The sequence below is a fragment of the Esox lucius genome, chromosome 18 (assembly GCF_011004845.1).
Source record: "Esox lucius isolate fEsoLuc1 chromosome 18, fEsoLuc1.pri, whole genome shotgun sequence".
NCBI classification, from domain to species: Eukaryota; Metazoa; Chordata; class Actinopteri; order Esociformes; family Esocidae; genus Esox; species Esox lucius.
The window spans coordinates 9,057,647-9,076,539 of NC_047586.1; the positions used below are offsets into that span (position 1 = coordinate 9,057,647).

The window sequence follows — 18,893 nt, forward strand, 5'->3', positions numbered from 1 at the left end:
CCTGTATCAGTACAATTTAAAGAGATGGACATGTTATATTAATTTCAGTATGACACTGGAGTCTAGAGGTTTCTAGAGAATATTGGATGTGAATGAATAAAGTCGAACAGCGACCTCCTGTGTATGACGCTGATGTGCCAAACTTCACCTGATCTGCCAAACATATGGCACATTGCAGTAAGTGGCCCGGGTAAGTCATAACATAACAACAGTGTGCGCGCGAGTGTGTGCAACATGGCTTCTCCTTTAATGGATGATGGTTCAATTGGTTTATTATCGACAAACCTTGTTGTGTCACGGTAACTGTTCTCCCACCATCCTTTACTTCCTCTACATAGGAGACTTCCTGACAGATGCAGGTAGCATTTGTTCAACACAATAACCTTCCCCCCTTGAACCCTCTCACTGCCTCCTGCCTGACCATTACCGGAGGAAACGTCCATCTTGAGAGGCGGCATTTGCCTCGGCCAATGGGAAACGTGCATGTTTGGAAGGGATTCTGTGAATTACTGTTGACCAGGATCATTAGCACAACTGTTGCAACTGGTTTTTAGTTTAGAGCTTGTTCTCCATCCTTTTACATTGGGAGTTAATTTGTTAACAGCACTTTTAACTTCATGAGAAACATTTTCTCATGGCTCCCGCATTACATTGCTTCTCGGGGGACATTTACCCAATTTAAATGCCCTGCTCCTTTAGGTTTGCAGGGCAGTTTGACATGCTTTTGATAACATACCCACATTTGCAGGCAAGGGTTTGATGCCTAAAAGCTGACTCAAATAAGTTAGTGAAAAGCACAATGCTTACAGTTCCTTCAACAAAGTTACATGTTTTTATTGACAACCGCCAACCATTCAGTTTTCCCCTTGCCATTACAAAAACATCCCAGAGTATACAGGAGCTCTACACCGCAAGATGTGGAAAGCTAATAATTGAGAAAATAGTTCCTTGATGCGCCAGCAGATGAAAATGAACATACTAAACAGTAGAACAATACCATCTAAGCACATACATCTGACATGCTCACAAGCATTCAAAATCAAGATTATTTTAAAGGCATTAACTAGAGATACTGACAAGCGCACCACCACATAGTGGTCGTGAAACAGAACAACCATACCTGCGGAAGGTATTTGTAGAACGCAATAATTGACGACAGGTCTGAATGTCACTCAACGATGGCGGCTTGATGACACGACCTTGTGAAATGTCCTTAAAGGCCTGGGAAGACTTCATTCTGTATCTGCTGTTTTCAGGGACGCCTCTCCCTCCACAACGGGCCGGCCCCTCTTCCTAAGGCCCTTCATCTTGCGCGTCTGCAGCTTGGACAGGTCCTGCTTCTGCATGTGCAACCTTCCAAACTTGGTACCAAATGTATTGTGGGAAATGTTCTTCTTTTTCTTGGGCTGTAAACAAAACGCGATTGACAAAGAACAGCATTAGGACTGATCGCCATGATATTGATAATCTCATTGCATTTATTCGAATAATTAGGCCAAAAGGTACACCACATAACATTTAGCATTTAGGATGCTTGTTTTAAAAAAAAAAAAAAAAAATTTTTGTGGAAGTAACCTTGTGTCGAATGCAACACAGCTCCTTTAGAATGATGTTGATTGCAACTAGACATTATTTCATACCTTCAGGGCCTTGGGCTGTTTGTGAGCTTTCTTGTACAGATCATCTGATGCTAGGTGGGTTCTCCGCAAAACAAAGTCAAACGACGGCCCAATCTCTTCTAACTCAATTCTCGGTGTCCGACATCCAGACTTCTTCAAGAGCGATCTGGAGGAAAAGACATGGTCAGAAAGAAAACAAGTCCATCATCTAGGCAAGTTCACTACTCTGATGAAATAGCACATGTATATTAAATTTTTGGTTACCAAAGATTGATTTCTACCCATTTATTTTGCATAATATTTTATAAAACAGAAATTGAGGTTTGTTTTAAATGTCCTATTTGATTAGTCCATCTTGCAATAGTTTCCTTTGTGCTCTAATTATAACTTTGAAAACATAAACATTCTGAAATGGGACATTATACCCATTAAAAAGTTGGTTGATCTTGTGGAAAAACTAATTATTGCCCATTGAAATTATGCACTGCTATGTCTTGGTTCTCTCCAATCTTTCTACAACCTACATGGTTCTCATGTCAATAGTTTTAACTACCACGTGAAAAAACAGTAGACTAATGGCAAAAAAGGAATAGCTCAACTGTCATATTGCCCTGGTAGTTGCTGACTGCACTGCAGTTGACTGGGGTCTGGCAGCGCGCAAGTCAAGCTGAAATATAATAAAACATTGCTTTGATATTGTGGTGTCACCACTGAAGGCCTGACAATGTGGAAAATCTCAAGGTGGTTTTCACTTTCTACAAGCACCATGTAATAGGGAGAACAAGTTAAATAAGTTAGACTTATTGAAATCTGCTCTTAAAAATTCATTTTTTTGTATACATTTCCTTTACTGACAAAAAAAAAAACCTCAAAATAAATAATAGATGGCCATGATTAATGGCCCAGCTACTAGCAGTAAAACATACCTGTAGCAGCGCATGTAAAGTTTCCCATCCAGAGCAGTGAAACATACCTGTAGCTGCGCATGTAGATCTTCCCCTCCAGAGCAGTAAAGTGCAGAACATGTTCCAGACCAGCAAGGCGAACCGATGGCACCACAGGACCTCTGAAGAAGTCTGAAGATAAAAAACACGTAGAAACGGGTGGATTGGCATGAAGGGCGGAGTTGACATGAAGTACAATGTTAATACAACATAAAAAATACTGTAGGTTGTGCAAAACCATGGTTGATTACTACACAATTATACAAAACACTGGGGCTACCACAATATTCCTGGGTAACAGAGCAAAAAATAAATAAGTGATTACCCGTGAAATCTGACCAATGCCTACATTCAATGTTTATAAAAGACTACTTTGTACCTGTAAGAAGGCTCTTCATGCGTTTGTGGTCGTTGTCATTGTCAAAAGCCTCCCCTGCAAAAACTAGCATTGGTTTGGTTCCCTCTGGACATTTACTTGTCTGCAATGCATTGGAAACCAAACAGTAAATGATAGTGAACACAAAAAGACAATCTAATGGTGATCAATACACTGTTCTTCAAAATAAAGTTTGAAACTGTGAAAACGTCTGTCAATTAAATGCACTCATTTGGATTGTATCAGAGTGCTGACAAACATCGGGAAACCAAGAATACCATAATACCAAGGTTAAATTACACATTCTGCAACCAAAATAAATCACATTTATACAACTCCAGAAATGTGTTGTGAGTCACCTTGATGTCACTTAGAGATTTGTACGTCTCAATGCCCAGCTCAATCATATCCAGCACATGGAAATCAAAAAGACGACCTGAAGAAAATAAAAGTTTAAACATATAAGCTGTTTAACGCACCAGACATCAAGTGGTGCGCACAGGTCTCAATTTTACACTAAATACCATAAAATCTAAAAGTGCTTACCAAATATAAGATTATTAGGCCTTTTCTTATTGTGTGAGCCAAACAAAAACAGAGAACTGTCTGTTTTCTTTGAGAAGAATTCCTGTAGACAGAAACAAATTGGAGATTCGATATCCTTACGTGAAGCGAGTTCTGGTGGGTAGTCATCCGGCCATAGTGGCAAAACTTTGTCAAACAGAGTTTATTGGGCAAATTAAGATAGGTCCTTGCTAACTTAGGTCTGGTTGACTAAATCTTTTGTGAAATTATATAATATGTCTAGCTCTCTTAAAGAAACCAGAAAAACATTCATTGTTGTTTATTAACTTTGATCCTGCTTTGTAGTCTACCCCTTACATGTTGTTAGATAACAATGCATTTAATTGATTTATAAAATATAAAAACACATGTTTAACTGATTAAAGGAAATTAAGACATGCAGCATATTTAGTTAACTCACCAAGGATGTGGAATCTTCGAATGGCCTGGTTATATTTTTTCTGGAAGGGAAGACAACATTGTTATATACAGGATAAAAACAAAGACTATGGACCCATCCCTTCCTCTAGATCTATAGACACTCTCCCATTCATCACGTCCCTCATCACTAGCTTTGTCCCCTCTGACTTCAATAAGGCCAGAGTCAATTTCCACCCACTGGACTCCAAAACCGACTTCAAAACACATCCCTTCTGCCTTTCCTCTCAAAATACTTGTGAATGCAGTCTCTGACAACTCTCCCACTCCTTGACCCTAACATACACTGCAGCAATGCATCACAAATACTTGAACACTCAGATTAGACTTGGTCTAGTTGCAATGAACAACCCTCAATAAAGGAAATGCTCTGAAACAAAGGTTGTTAAATAGTGGAAATCACTAGTAGGAGTAGGAGAATGTTAGACGAATCTGAAATCATCCGTAGTCTCTGTTCACCATTTGGTCCAAAGACGATATCGTTTAAATCAGCCGTTTTGTTATAATCCATAACTTACTTTTTGTACAGTACTGCGTTTGGTTTCTTCAAGGAATACTGGTGAGGAGAAAACAACCCGAGTTAGTATGTAGCTGGGACGCTCAAAACATGACAGTTTTTATGATTCTGTAGAGGGAGGAAGGTCGACAAAGTCAGACAACGTACAATATCTTTCAGCGCCTGAGTGACAGTCAGACTGGTGTTGCCCCCTTTCATTATCATGGAATTCTTGACGTTTTCTGTAAGCTTGGAAGCTCTGTTGTCGAGAAAGCGCTTAGCCCTCCTCGTCTTAGGTTTTCTGGGGATACAGTAATTTATCAAAAACATATTTCAGCTCTAGACAGCAGTGACACTAAAAAAGAAAAGTCAGGATTGGATAGTATGCAAAATGTTAGAGCTCAACCAACGATGTTTTTAAGACCAGCCAAGTGAGTTCGATGACCACAGTCCACACATGCCCTAAAGTCACTATTGTTATAGTTTCAATACATGAAGCATCAAATATTTAGGGAGAAAATACAAAGTTAAAACAACTCACACAACTCCGTTGGCCTGTTTCATTTTCGTTAACGATCGGGTGCTTGTTGCTAGACTGCAAATACTCCACGTGAATGTAGAAGCAGAAAATGTCGCAGTTTCATTTACGTCACATCCGTCATTCAGTAGCGGAACAACGCTTGATGGACACAGGGTGGCAGGAGCGAACTAGCTACTAATTTAAACGTCAAATCCCTAAAATGGAATGAATGCTGACATTTAAAATACAGTTTCCTCTTCACGTAATAGGCCAAATGACATACTGGTCCATATTATCAAACAGTTGTACATTTTAGCAAAAAGTAGTAGACTAAATTTAAGAATATAACCCTGTAATTCATTGTTTAATTTGGGCAGGCAGAAATTTGATAGGTCATTACTACTATTCGCTGACCACAACATTCTTGCAAAAATATTTTTAAATTGGAAAAGGTTGACTGTCAGAAATTAATTAGTCAAACTCAGACCCTTATATCCTAATAAACGTATGCAGATTGTTCCTACAAGATATTATCACCCTGTTACACATGCAAATAAATACTCAAAAGTGTCCCTTAATCTTTCTCTCGACAAATAATTACTAAGCTATGATTAAACTATGACTATGAACGGGGAGAACAGAGTGAAAAGCAATACCAACAATTGTAATTTAAATGTATAAAACATCAATATATTATGTAAATAGCTATAAATACTGACTTATTTCAAATATTTTCTAACAAAATGTCCAACCCTGTGAGTGCATATTTTTAACAAGGTGGAACCTGCCAGAGTGGATTGTTCGAGGCTAATTTAGCCATAGCTTGGTGAGAGACACATACGCCAATCTGCCCTAACATTATGACCGCCTGCCTAATATTAGTCTCCCTTTTGACGCCAAAAAAGCCTTGAGTCGTCGAGGCATGGACTCCACCTAACATCTGAAGGTGTTCTGTGGTATCTGGCACCAAGACGTTAGCACCAGGTCTTTTAAGTCCTGTATGTTGCAAGGTGGGGCCTCCATGGATCGGACCTGTTTGTCCAGCACATCCCACAGATGCTCGATTGGATTGAGATCTGTGGAATTTGGAGGCCAAATCAACACCTTGAACTCGTTCTTGTGTTCCTCAAACCATTCCTGAACCATTTTTGCTTTGTGGAAGGGCGCATTATCCTGCTGCCATCAGAATACCGTTGCCATGAAAGGGTGCACATGGTCTACAACAATGCTCAGGTAGGTCGGTGGTACGTGTCAAAATAATATCCAAATGAATGGTAGGGCCCAAGGTTTCCCAGCAGAACATTGCCCAAAGCATCACACTGCCTCTGTCACCTTGCCTGGTCCATGTAACATAGAAGAAAATGTGATTCATCAGACCAGGCCACCTTCTTCAATTGTTCCATGGTCAAGTTCTGATGCTCATGTACCCATTGTAGGCACTTTTGGCACAAGGGTCAGCATGGGCACCCTTACTGGTCTGCGGCTACGCAGCCCCATACGCAACAAACTGTGATGCACTGTATTCTGACACCTTTCAATTAGTAACAGCATACATTTTTTCAGCAATTTGAGCTACAGAAGCTTGTCTGTTGGATCGGACCACACGGGCCAGTCTTCACTCCCCATGTGCATCAATGAGCTTTGGCTCTCGCTGGTTCACCACTTTTTCTTCCTTGGACCACATATGATTGGTACTGACCAATGCAGACCAGAAACACCCCACAAGGGTCATCAGTTGTGGAGACGCTCTGGCCCAGTCATCTAATCATTACAATTTGGCCCTTGTCAAATTCGCTCAGATCCTTACGCTTGCCCATTTTTCCTGCTTCTAACACATCAACTTTGAGGACACAATGTTCTCTTGCTGCCTAATATATCCCACCCACTGACAGGTGCCATGAAAATGAGATTATCAGTGTTATTTACTTCACCTGTCAGTAGTCATGTTATGGCTGATCGATGTATTTAGGTATGATAATGAAAACACTTGATCAGGATTTTAACTAGTTTTGATGTCTTCACCATTATTCTACAATGTAGATAAAATACTAAAACTAAAGAAATACCCTTGAATGAGTAAATGAGTAAAGTCCAAACTTGTGACTGGCACTGGACATTTATATCATTATTATAAATTGTAACACAGCTTTAAGAGACCCATGTTTTAGTTTGATTCCTTTGTGTAAATAGAGGAAAATATAAAATAAAAAAATGTACACTATAAATATCTATAAGAACTGCTTGTCTGCAAAAGGCACATTCCACTGTTGTAAATGTTAGATTTCTCAAGATTTGCTCATGTTTCTACATTTCTTCAAGCTACTTTTATTTAAAAGCTATGCTGAATACATTTTGCACATCATGGATTTATTTAGTAATATTTGGAATATTTTAAGCTTAGAAATTGACTTGATGACCTGTCAAGGTAAAAAAAAAGGTGAGGCTCAGATGCTCCACGCTTTCATGCAATTTCAGATTTTTAACATTTAATATAAAGATAATTGTCATGATCAAGGCTTTAAAAACAATGCTGTACAACATTGTTTTGCCATCCTTTTATTCAGTTTGTAATATTTCTAATTAATGGAGCATTTTTTAGATTTCAACATTTGAAAGCAAAATATCCATTAATTTTGCTAAAATGTATATGGGATAAATGTGCAGCCATTTAACTCTGTAAAGTCAAGCATGTGAGCCTCATTGAGGTTGTGCACACATGCCCTTCAAAATAGGCATTTCCTAACAAAAGAAATGCCAGAGCATGCAACTTATTGTCCAATAGGATCTCCAGTAGGTTGTTCTTGGCTCTGGCCACCTTATTCCCTAGATTCTGCTCACCGTGCTTCACTTTCCCTTTGGAAAGCAACAGCTCCTGGGATAACTGTGTTCGTCAACTGTACTTACCATTACCGGGTCAGTCGATTATCCTAAATATCCTCAACATGAACGCATTAACTTAACAAACAAGACCTAAAACACATCTATTGACCAACAAAGACAAACACAAACTCACACAGAAAAGAGCAATTCTTTATTAACGCATCAAGCTCATACAGATATATTTAGCACATCTTGACCATTCAAAGAATAGCAAAAGAATTACAACAGCAAAGTCTTTCCCTTCATGACATCCTGACACATCCTGCAACGGCGCCCTCTCTCTTATTAGGGGAGGCCTTTTGACTTTCCCTTCCCCATGAAACCCAGCACAGGCTACAAAGGTAAGGCAAGGAAAATACATGACAGAATAAGCCTCTAAAGAAGTTACATTTGGAACACTGGTTTTAAAATTAAAATAACAATAGGATTGGTCCGATAACAAAAATGCATTGCTCACAAAAGTTTGTGCAAAAAAAATTAATAATCACACTACCATTAAACTGCAAAAATAAACAAATAAATCAATTAGAATTAAAAGAAAAAGCAATGTTCCAAACCAACGACAGATCTACGCAGCTCTTCAAACCAAAATACGACTTCCAACAGTTTCTATTATACTTGAACAGTGCTGGAACATATTACTAATCTGGCCTTTACAGCTCTGAGCACATAGGACTGTAACTTAACAGCCACACAGACCAATAGAATTTCAGGTAAGGATCGCTTGGCAAAGGTTGGTCCACAAAAAAAAAAAAATACACTAAGTTTAAAATCATTCCAAAAGCCACAACAGACGGACTGGAGGGATGCTGTATCTATCGTCAAATTTGGCCCGGTCCTTAACTGAAGTTATTCTAGTGGCCCACATAATATCTATCATGTTTTTTGGAAGCCCAATTTTCTGGTCTTTAATGAGCTGTCCGATCTAGCTTGATTTTATAAGTTCCCAACAGTGGGGGAAAAGCAGCACAGGCTACAACCATCAGTCTTAAAGTAACAGCAGTCAAATCTTTCCTATCCACCCCAGATTTGTCAGCCAATTGAAAATCAATCTGCATTCGCTGGCAGGGGAAGCATCATGAACATTACTGACCAGCCAATGGAGACAACAGCCTTCAACATCCTATCAAATAAAAGCTCTCCAAATGACAAACTGTATAGTAACCAGACTGTCGAGCGGCCGCCTTCCACGCTACAGATGGCACACTCAGTGCCGTCTACAGTGGAGCTGATAAAACAAGCGGACAGTGAAGCACATTGATCTACTTACACAGGAGGAAAAGACTGCAGCACACTAAACTGTCAAGCAGCACAGCACTAGTAGTCACATGCACCAGTGTCACAGGATTTTTCCCTCACAAAAGGGCATTGATGGTACTCCAAAAAAGAAAAGAAAAACTGCAATGGAGCCACATTTTGGACCAATTCACTGCAAAATGTCAACGCACAATGAAATTAATAAACTGGCAGTTTATGCAAGTTGTGTGGAATGATCCGGGACCACCCTGGCATGCTCAGATTGGTGGGCGTCTATTGTGTGCTTACCGAACACTGTATGGAGGGGAAAGACAGATGATGTATATTGTTTTCAAAAAAGAAACGCTTTGCTGGGCAACCACTGCACTAAGCAGAGTCTGATTCATTATTTCCATTCAGGGCCACATGGTGCAGCCAGGAGCACCACTCGGCCAAGCATGGTTCCGGGGACAGTCTCACTGTTATGTTACGGGAGAGACCCGCTGGGCCGGGAGACAATGGCTAACCATATTGGACGACAGAGGGCATTTTTTGGGGCCATGCCACCACTACAAGACTACTGGGTCTCAGTTACTGACATTCAGATAAAAGACCCCTTTATCATTAAGCTCCATTAGGCTAAATAAGGAGCTCTACATTCACAGCTGGCACAGCCTTTATTTGTAAATTACTCACATTCAAGTCTTTAAACCCAATTTTCATAAATTCTCATTTTAACAAACAGTGCCTTCCCCATTGGTATACTTTAGAAAGTGCCTTGCAATAAAAGTGCACATGTATCAAGACTGCTGACCATGAAGTGCCTAAAGTTAGGTCTTAAAATATTCACTTAACAGATTCCACCACCTGGGACAAATCCAAAGCCTGTGGTAAAAACGATAACGGACAGGGTGTGGGGGGGGGGGGGTTCTGACCCAATTTTAGCATTTTTTTCCAGCCCTAGCGCCATTTACAGCCACAGGCAACTAGATTACATTCAACCAGGTGACAGCCTCCATCCAATCCTCCGGGAGTGCAACACTTACATAAAGTATGGCATTGTGCTTTTACACAGTATTCATTCAATGTTGACTTCTCATGACAAAAAACATTTATGGTCCCAAGCTTACACATTTCATATCACCCAGAAACCACGAAGACAAAAAAACAAAACAAGGACACATTAAACTGGTAACTGAGTGATTAATCAGGAAATGAGTGAGAGAGGGGGAGGGGGGGGGGGAAAGAGTCTTCATTAACTATAAGCACATAATAAAAGGTGGACCCATCTGAGCATGTCAGGGCCCTGGACTAGTGGGCACGAAAGCCTTGTCTGTGGGGAATGAGGGAGGACACCTGCAGGAAGGGACCACGGCACTGGGCATAAGGGGCGAGGCTGAACAGCCTGGAACAGAGCTTGTTTAATTCCTCTACATGCACTTCAAGGTCACAGCAAGAGTGAGCTAGAATATCTAAACAGAGAAAAGAGCTCTCATGCAAGAGATCTAAGTTATAGGTACAACAATGCATACGATTCAAACTGAAGGTTAAAATAGTAGGGCCTGTGGCCTTGACGGAACCAAGAGATCCTAAAGAACGATGGCAGCGGAGGTGTGGCCTCCCGGCCAGGGTGGAGGCATGACCGCAGGGACCGAACTCCGAGACGCAGCCGGATTTCTTTTTACGCTTCCTTCTCATTCTTAATCCTCAACTCTGCTGGTTCTGCTGGCGGCTCTTGGCGTAACTGGTAAAGACAAAATTGTAATCGTTGAATTGGGCTAACTGGCGGTCGAGTCGCTTGTATCCCTCGAGTTTCTGGGCGGAAGAAAAGACACTGCGACATTTGGAACTCTGCAAAAAAAAAAAGAAAAAAATGAGTTGAGTTATTTAAAAAAAATCATTTGCATAAAAAAACAACATGAAAAGAAAGCATCACCACTTTGAACAAGAACATACCTGGTTAACAAACAAGGTAGTCACAAATTTTCCTGGCTTAAAGACATCCACAACCTTCCTAACCAAATCATCGTATGACGTCTGGGAGAGATTGGTTTCGAAGCTGACATAGGAGAACTCCGGCTCTGGAGTGATGTGAATCGTCCAGTAAGTTCCCTGGTAGACCAAGACAGTAAAGTCATCGGTTTGACATTGCCTGAGAGATTTTGCAGAAAACACCCTGAAGATTACGGACAAGGCCCACTTACATCAGTCTTCATTCCATTCATTGAGTATCCACAAGGGTTGAACATTGTGGCGTCAATCACAGAACCTGGTATCAGGTCACGAATTCCACTCATCTGATGAAAGATCGATAGGATGAACAATGTGCTACAAAACAGCAACTACAAGTTAAATGATTAACATTCGACATCAGAATGGTCATAGAAAGTTTAAATCAGGGGGGCTGTAAAAGCCAACCTACTAGCCATCTGAGCAGCCTATTGATTTAGGGACATCAAGAGATCTGTATATTTACTTAAAACACACAGTTCCTGAGAAAATGTCTAGATTAGAGAGAAAGTTGGGTAAGAATGTAAAACAGGCAAGCCTGTAAAGCAATCATTTGGACAGAAAGCCATTTTCATGTCAATCGAAATGAGATGTCAATATGGCACGTCACTGAAAAAAAACTCTGCCTATTGTTCTCAATATGGGTTCCCTTAAACCAACATTTCAACAAGATGTGCACACTAATTCAGGAAGGGGGAAATGTCCTACAATTCAAAAACTGAATAAATTGATGTTATTTGGATGTTGACGGATCAGCTTTCACAACAACTCTATGCAGATGCCTCAAGGTCAGGTAACCAGCGGGGCTAGAGATGGGCCAGCGCAGGGCAGATTCAGCTACAAAAGAAATCAATCCAAAAAAAAAAAAAAACATGAACAGGGCAGGACTTTCAACAATCAACTGCACTGAGTTCAAATGATTGGAATTTAATATTTAGGGGACGCATTTCTCCCTTAATATATGAAACGGACATATCAAACCGTAATTAAGTACACAGCACTAGGGAAAATAAACACGAAAACCCAGGCAGAGAAGATACATTTTGTGAGAGGAAAATTATTGGGGAGGCAATGAAGCAAAACAAAAAGGACCCCATGTTCCTAGTTAGTGGGACTTACACGAGTGACATCATTTGCAGAAACACCGTCTTTCATGAAGAACTGGTCCATAATTGCTGGATCAAGATCACTCATCAGAACTTCTAGCGTCTGATCTGCGTGCTTGTTTTCCCAGAACTCAGGCAAATCCAGAGTAAACAGATACCTGCAGAACACAAAGGCATATTCAGCAACGCTGGACAGCACAGGTCAAAGGGCATCCTTCATTTGTCAACAACCGAAGCAGAGACTTGGAGTATCGCGTCATGACATTACCAGCAATCAGAATTCAAACGCCCCATACAGTACGCGGCTCCATCTGAAAAAGAACGACATCATTTGAATAAACAATCTTACACAGTACAGTATCTCAAGAAATGACCCCTGAATGCAGAATAGTCTAATACAGAATAGACTCAGCCCTCCGTGGAAAACCTGAACTCCGGACCGTGACAGGGCATGAATTGAATGTACAGAAATACATACTCGGGAAAATCTGGCTGAGAAACTCCACTTCCTCCTGGAAGTTCCGATGGGGGAACTCCTGGTGGGTGGGTTTCATGAAGTTCTTGCGAGAATAGAAGAAATTCTGCGGACAGTGACGAGATGGCGTTAGAACCTCTGACCCCTCCTTTCGACGGTACCTCACCGCAACCAGAAGACGGCATCACGAAACAAAACGTTATATAAGCCGCACAACTACGTTCCGACGCATTACACATGGAAACCTCGGCCGCGCACAAGTGGCTATCCACGTTAAGTGACACTGACCTCGATGGCATCAAAACCGCAGTACTCTCGGGCCAGTTCCAGCAGGGGCACCAGTGCTTGCAGTAAGAGGGTGGTTCCACAGGTCTTCAAAATGAAACGTCTCTTGGAGACAAACATGCTACTCTCACTGGAAAGAAAGAGACAGGAGGAGAACAGCAATGTTAATGCTGCGCGCGCGCGGGCGTGTGTGTATATGCACATATTATACGCATATGTACCTACACACGCACACATGTTCTTAGATATTCCGAAGCCACGACAGCGTTCACGAGGAGAGCCTGCGTTAAGACTCCATGACGTGGCAGACACCAGCCATGGTCATGGATGGATTCTATAGAGGGAACAACTAATCAGCAAATGCTATAAACAGATCAACTCAGTCTGAGCCTGGATTCCAAGCAGAGCACAGGCCCCGTACGGTAATGGGGTTGTCAAGAGACCAGTCTCATTGTGTACCGCAGCAGGCCTGTCTAGCTTTCAGGGCCACAAGATTAGACTCCCTGATTAAACATATCTGGGTTATTATTATTAGAAACTGATATGGCTCCAGCGCCCGTACTCACAGGCTATTCCCAAAGCAGAGGACAGGATGACCTTCTCTATTACGGAACAACTAGTTGCCGGCAGAACAGTAACTGAGAAAGAAGTGCGCAATGAGACAAGTAGGCAAACGACACCAGTGTTTGTCCATTTGGGGCTGTTAAGCAGAGAACCATAAACGCGCAGACCTCTCGTGAATCAACACTGAATGAGACTCGTCAGCTGCGTCCAAGGCCTGTCATCCCAGAACCAGTAGAACCTCCCCATCTCCCACTGGGAGGCACCGCTCTATCAGCCAGCAACCTATATCGGCCGGTTATAGGCAACAATTTAATTATTGGCTAATGGCTCTACATTTTGTGACATTTAATACAATTTAGACCAGGGCACAATAGTACATAAATGACAAAGCAACAGTATTGGTCATCAGCTATCAACCAAGAATGTTCAGATCGGTGTATACCCACTCACAGTTATGATGATCTGCACTTGTTCCCAGAGGATTACAAAATGGGCCTCAGCACACAGAAAAGTACACACTGCCTCTTTAAGCCACCTCAGAAGGCCCAGAAGAAACACACCAGATCAGATGTGTACTTTTCCCCAGAAATCCGGATGTGACCCAAATGTCACGCTCGTTACATAGAAATCTACCCTTGGCGTAATTCCAAATCAGATTGCTAATTTGGATTTCTAGGAATCAATGGGTGCCTGGTGTGGTTGTGTGGGCTGCAAGGAATCATCTGGGCCCATAGGACCCAGGTCATAATGCCCTTCAGAATAGAGCCGGAGATCTCAATGCAATCTGTTCAGTTGGTATTCTCATCTTGGGGGAGAGAACAGTTTCCTGATTCCTGGCAGCCACTGGCAAAGATTACAGATGACCCAATCAAGTCCCCGCAGTCTAATTTAGGAAGAGGCTCACTAAGGTGACAGTTAAACAGAACTTGGTGGCCACTCACCTGAGTATATAAGCTTCCTGCTTGTCAGTCTTTGTCACACTTATGATCAAACAGTGCACATTCTCCAGAAGTTTGTCCCACTCAAACCTGAAAGACAAAAAGGAGCAACACAATTTAATAAATATATAAAATATTTAAAGAAATGTCAGAGCTGGGATTATCGTTTATGCTAGCAGACACCAAATTATGATTTCACATCAAGGCAGAGCACGTCACAATTCCAGGCATGGCAGTTCTCAGGTGCCTGTTCACTGAAATCAACCAGGAAAGATATTTGCCGAAAGCAACCAAGGCTCTCAAACAAAGTACACCTGGCTTTAGAACGAGGCCTAACCAACTGACTTTTCCACCTTATATGAGGAATGTAGCAGTAGGAGAAGTCGCAGTCAAAACCAGTACTTCTCATGGTTTGGTTTTGACCCGGGTCCAGGGCCTTGCCCCATTCATTCAGCAAGCAGGCTCAGAAAATGAAACTAAACTGGCTCAGTGCTCCAATAGAAATACAGCAGCTGCCTACTCTACCGCTCTTCCCTCCTGTATTCAGCGAACAAGGGCAGCTGCGGAGTGGAAACCGTGTCCTAGACACACTACAACCCCAGAGCGAAGGCAGTTCCACTGAGTGTGCACGCATGCATGCCTGTGGTGTGCACCACGGTAGAGCAGTCTGGTAGTGACTGAAGAGCACGGCACTCAATGGGGAATTTGCTAGGTGCGTTGCGCAACTCGGCGAGACCGTTGGAGTCCGCACGAATGAATGGACGGTACCTTTGGTTGTCATGCTGGACTTCAAAAACCTTTGCCGTTGTGACATTTGAACAGGAACGTGTGCTTAGACTGTTATAGATGATCCATGGGCGTGGAGTCACCAGCAGGGTGGGACCATACTCATTCCAGGGCACAGCTTTGTCCATTTTTGGGAATAGAGTTGACTATGATAAACCACAAAAGACAGGATCATCAAACCGTTCGACAAAAGAAAAATCAGTGGCCAACAACCCACTCAGCTGCAGCTTTTGCAGTCAAATGTACTGGGAGTCTACAGATGTCAGGGGTTTTAAGAGAGGCTTAACTCATCCATCAGTCACATCAATTTCAGGCCACGCCCGTCACGACATTAGTTACCATCACATCCTGTTGAGCAAGACCCGGACAAAAGACTGAATGATAATTCACATGACCAGGACTGCTTTCAGGTGGTCAAATATTTTTTAAATGCAGTAACACATTCCAGTCCAGTCTCATACTGGCCGACACCAAGGGCTGTCAACGTAGGACCCCAGCCCCTCACATGACAGCACAAAATGGACACAAAGCCCAGCTAGTGCAGGTTACAAAGTGACAACTTTCCCAGCCACGTATGAATTAAGGAAAAGCCAGGACGGAAATGTCACCAAATAAAATCACCATAGACATTTCAGACTGAGATACAAGGCAAGTCTGAAGCTAAATATTTGTCAAACAATGTTTGCGTTAAAACCAAACCCGTCGTGCCAAATAAAAGTGAACCTTGCAAGTAGTGACAGGTCTGACGTTCACCGTTCAGGGGAATGATGTCCATAACACAAAAAAAATTACTTGTTCAATAGCCCAAGGACAATCAGCTTAGATTAAGCCACTACTTAAAGAAAGTCTGTAGCATAGAGACCGAGGTGAGTGTGTGAACTGACGATTTGTGAATCGGATGCCCTTGTAGACTTATTTGGACATTGGCAGGCACCCAGACCCCTTGATCCACTAACTGCCTGTGAGCTGATAAATCTCTGGCGGTAAATTAATACCGCCGTCATTCATTCCTGAGGCCACAACTTTCCGAACCCAGCTCTGATCATGGGGTTCCAACACTAATTACGTAACAGCAGCCCAATCCTCAACTTTTTACATAAATTGGCCTTTTAACGAATACGGTTAACTATGCAAAAACAGTAGTAGCTCAAACAGAAAACGGGCCCATGTGTTGGCCAATATAAGACCCAAAGTAAAAATATTCAGATGCACTTTCATTCCGACTTACCTTATCAAGCTACAACAACGTTTAGATGAGGAATGAGTGGTGGACATTTCAGAAAAACGTGTTAATGGTAGGGACCCCCAAAAACCAGCAGACTCAACCAGTTTTTCATGTCAAAAAGAGCTGAGGACAGACGGTAAAGGTCCCAAGTACATGTCTCTGGAAATATTCCACAATCACCTGCGGGTTTAACAAAGTCGCCTGAGACGAAATGTTGAGAAGTTCTTAATCAACCCTTTAACTAGAGGCATGGGTGGGAGTAGGCTTAAGGAAGAGTAAAGGAATTTTGTTTTAAGAACAGAATATCCCCATGTAGAGATGGAAATGGTTGGTGCAAGACTTTGTACGAGGTGCTGACTTCACAACATTTCCTAAAATAACTTTCCAACCAAAAGATGACTAATCCTTGACAACTGTATTAATACAGAATTTCACTTCTCTGTCCATATTCTCAATGTTAAGCATATCCAACAAATCATATCATAACAGTAATCATATTAGTTAAATAACTGTTCCAAACATGCAAATGAAGCAGACGTTTCCAACATAACTAGGAAATAGAAGTTTCGACTAGCATGCAAACGCAGAAAATGGTCAAATGAACAATATCATAATAGCAGTTTCCTGCATCCCAAAGAGACATTGAGTTTCATTATTGTTTAGTATTTATTAGGTTCCCCATTAGCCAGCACATTGAGCATACCCTTCCTGGTGTCTTAATGACCATAAAACAATAATACGGTCACATCCAAAAAGGTAAAATTCCAGTCCATTGAAAAAAATATATATATATATTCCAGGCAATGTTAGTTTAAAGTACTGTTCATTCATGTATTGACTAATTGCTCCCAGTTGAATAAGTTACACTTGACTGATCCAGGTTAGTGAAGTTACACTTGCTTTTAAGGGAACAAGTTCGAAATCAACTCACAGATCAGATGTAATGGTTGTTATTCTTTGCCTATTGATTAATGACGGTAGATTATTCTGCACTGCAGATGTTGTAAATCTTTAGTGAGAGACCATGATCGCCAATGCGGCATATCAGAGAAAAAGATAGCCAATAGAGGCCACACCGCACTACCACATGCTATGGCCCACATGCGTGACGCAGGAGAACAAATGAAATGGAAAATTACTCGACACTTACAACTCCACGGAAGTTGAGTTATACGTATAACTACCTAGTTGGTTAAATATACAAAATTACATAACACCATACTAAACAATGAAATAGACAACATGTTGATTTCACCATAAACATGTCGATCAATGCATGCGCAGCATGCGAAAAAACCGCGCAGTCAAACTACCCATATCCTGATCCTTCTCACTGACAAAATGACTTGCTAAATTAATATTAAACACAGATATTGGAAAAATTACATGGAAATAAGGGGATTATTTATGTTTCAGAACCATTAAGGATAATTCCTGTTACCATGGAGAATGGCAGTTTACTGTATAGGGGAACAATTCTCTAGTTAGCTAACACTGCTAGCAACCCAGTAACAGACAGGTGAAATTTGATCTTGGCTAAACCTAACCGATGAATGAACAACGAACGACTCGGACAGCTCCCGTGATCGCAAGCTAGCTTGCTAGCTACAGTAGCTAGCAAGTGCCAAGCCAGCAGAGTGGTAGAGTGGGGGATGGTGGGCCATTCATTAGGAGTGACGACGATGTTAGCGCATTTTAGCTAGCTGGCTGTTAAGTCACCAAATCATGACAGGTCAGTAAAATGTGTTTCACGAGTTAACAGAACTCGTGTCTCTGTGTCAATACAAGAATAATAATTAAAAGCAAGCCGGGTTAAAATGACAACGTTTATAGCGCGTGTTGCTGGTTGAATCTCCATCCAGTCTTCTTCAGATACAAGACACGGATGTCTTCAGTACAGTGGCTAGCTTGCAGCGTAGCTAGCTACCATTAGTTAACCAAGTCATGTAGTTCGACTAGGATGTAACTAGCCATCTTCTCACTTCACAAACCTTGGGATGGTACGGAGGTCCCCCGTTCCTTTGGTCTCGTCTTGCCGGGAGAACCACACCTCCAACAGTTTCTCTGTTCCCTCGAAGAAGTGTGCACCGTTCTCTTCCATCGTGAGACAACAAACACCAACAACAGAAATTATACGTTGGTTATGTTAACTTAATTAGTCCTTGCTTGATCGTTATAATTTATTAAGTACAGTCCTTTAGCAATCCAGGTGTAATTTCTTGGTTTAACCGTCTTCCCTTTTACAGAGAATACTGTAGAGCGTGTGCTAGCTAATATCGCCGGCCATACTGTGTAGAGCCCAAAAATGAGGGCTGCGCAGTGGTTTTATTCACCCAGCGTAAAACGTTACCCACAAGTTAGGCGAATTGCATTGGGTTGTCTTGATTATGAACTGGTGATTGGTCGTTGTAACTGTCCGTGTGACGAACGG

General features: G+C 41.6%; 2 protein-coding genes across 6 annotated transcripts; both read right to left on the bottom strand.

Annotated features, from left to right (window-relative positions):
• Window positions 1–803: 803 nt before the first annotated feature.
• rpf2 (ribosome production factor 2 homolog) lies at window positions 804–5,117 on the bottom strand. 2 transcript variants are annotated; one of them, XM_010882874.4, is made up of 10 exons: window positions 4,979–5,117; window positions 4,606–4,738; window positions 4,460–4,497; window positions 3,925–3,964; window positions 3,486–3,567; window positions 3,299–3,375; window positions 2,943–3,042; window positions 2,593–2,695; window positions 1,641–1,785; window positions 804–1,406 (listed from the first exon to the last, which is right to left on the bottom strand). In XM_010882874.4, exons 1-10 carry the CDS (start codon window positions 4,999–5,001, stop codon window positions 1,233–1,235), a joined length of 915 nt encoding a protein of 304 aa, XP_010881176.2. In that variant the 5' UTR covers window positions 5,002–5,117; the 3' UTR covers window positions 804–1,232.
• Window positions 5,118–7,966: 2,849 nt separating this feature from the next.
• On the bottom strand, window positions 7,967–18,778 carry amd1 (adenosylmethionine decarboxylase 1). 4 transcript variants are annotated; one of them, XM_010882875.5, is made up of 9 exons: window positions 18,454–18,778; window positions 14,455–14,541; window positions 12,953–13,079; window positions 12,668–12,812; window positions 12,458–12,500; window positions 12,203–12,347; window positions 11,278–11,370; window positions 11,030–11,185; window positions 7,967–10,924 (listed from the first exon to the last, which is right to left on the bottom strand). In XM_010882875.5, the coding sequence occupies exons 1-9, from the start codon at window positions 18,561–18,563 to the stop codon at window positions 10,781–10,783; spliced, it is 1,050 nt and encodes a 349-aa protein (XP_010881177.1). In that variant the 5' UTR covers window positions 18,564–18,778; the 3' UTR covers window positions 7,967–10,780. The 4 variants fall into 4 exon arrangements, with proteins under 4 accessions (XP_010881177.1, XP_010881178.1, XP_019911906.1 ...); XM_010882876.5 differs by having other exon boundaries at window positions 12,668–12,770; window positions 18,454–18,776; XM_020056347.3 differs by lacking the exon at window positions 18,454–18,778 and adding an exon at window positions 16,466–16,489.
• Between the last annotated feature and the right edge of the window lie 115 nt (window positions 18,779–18,893).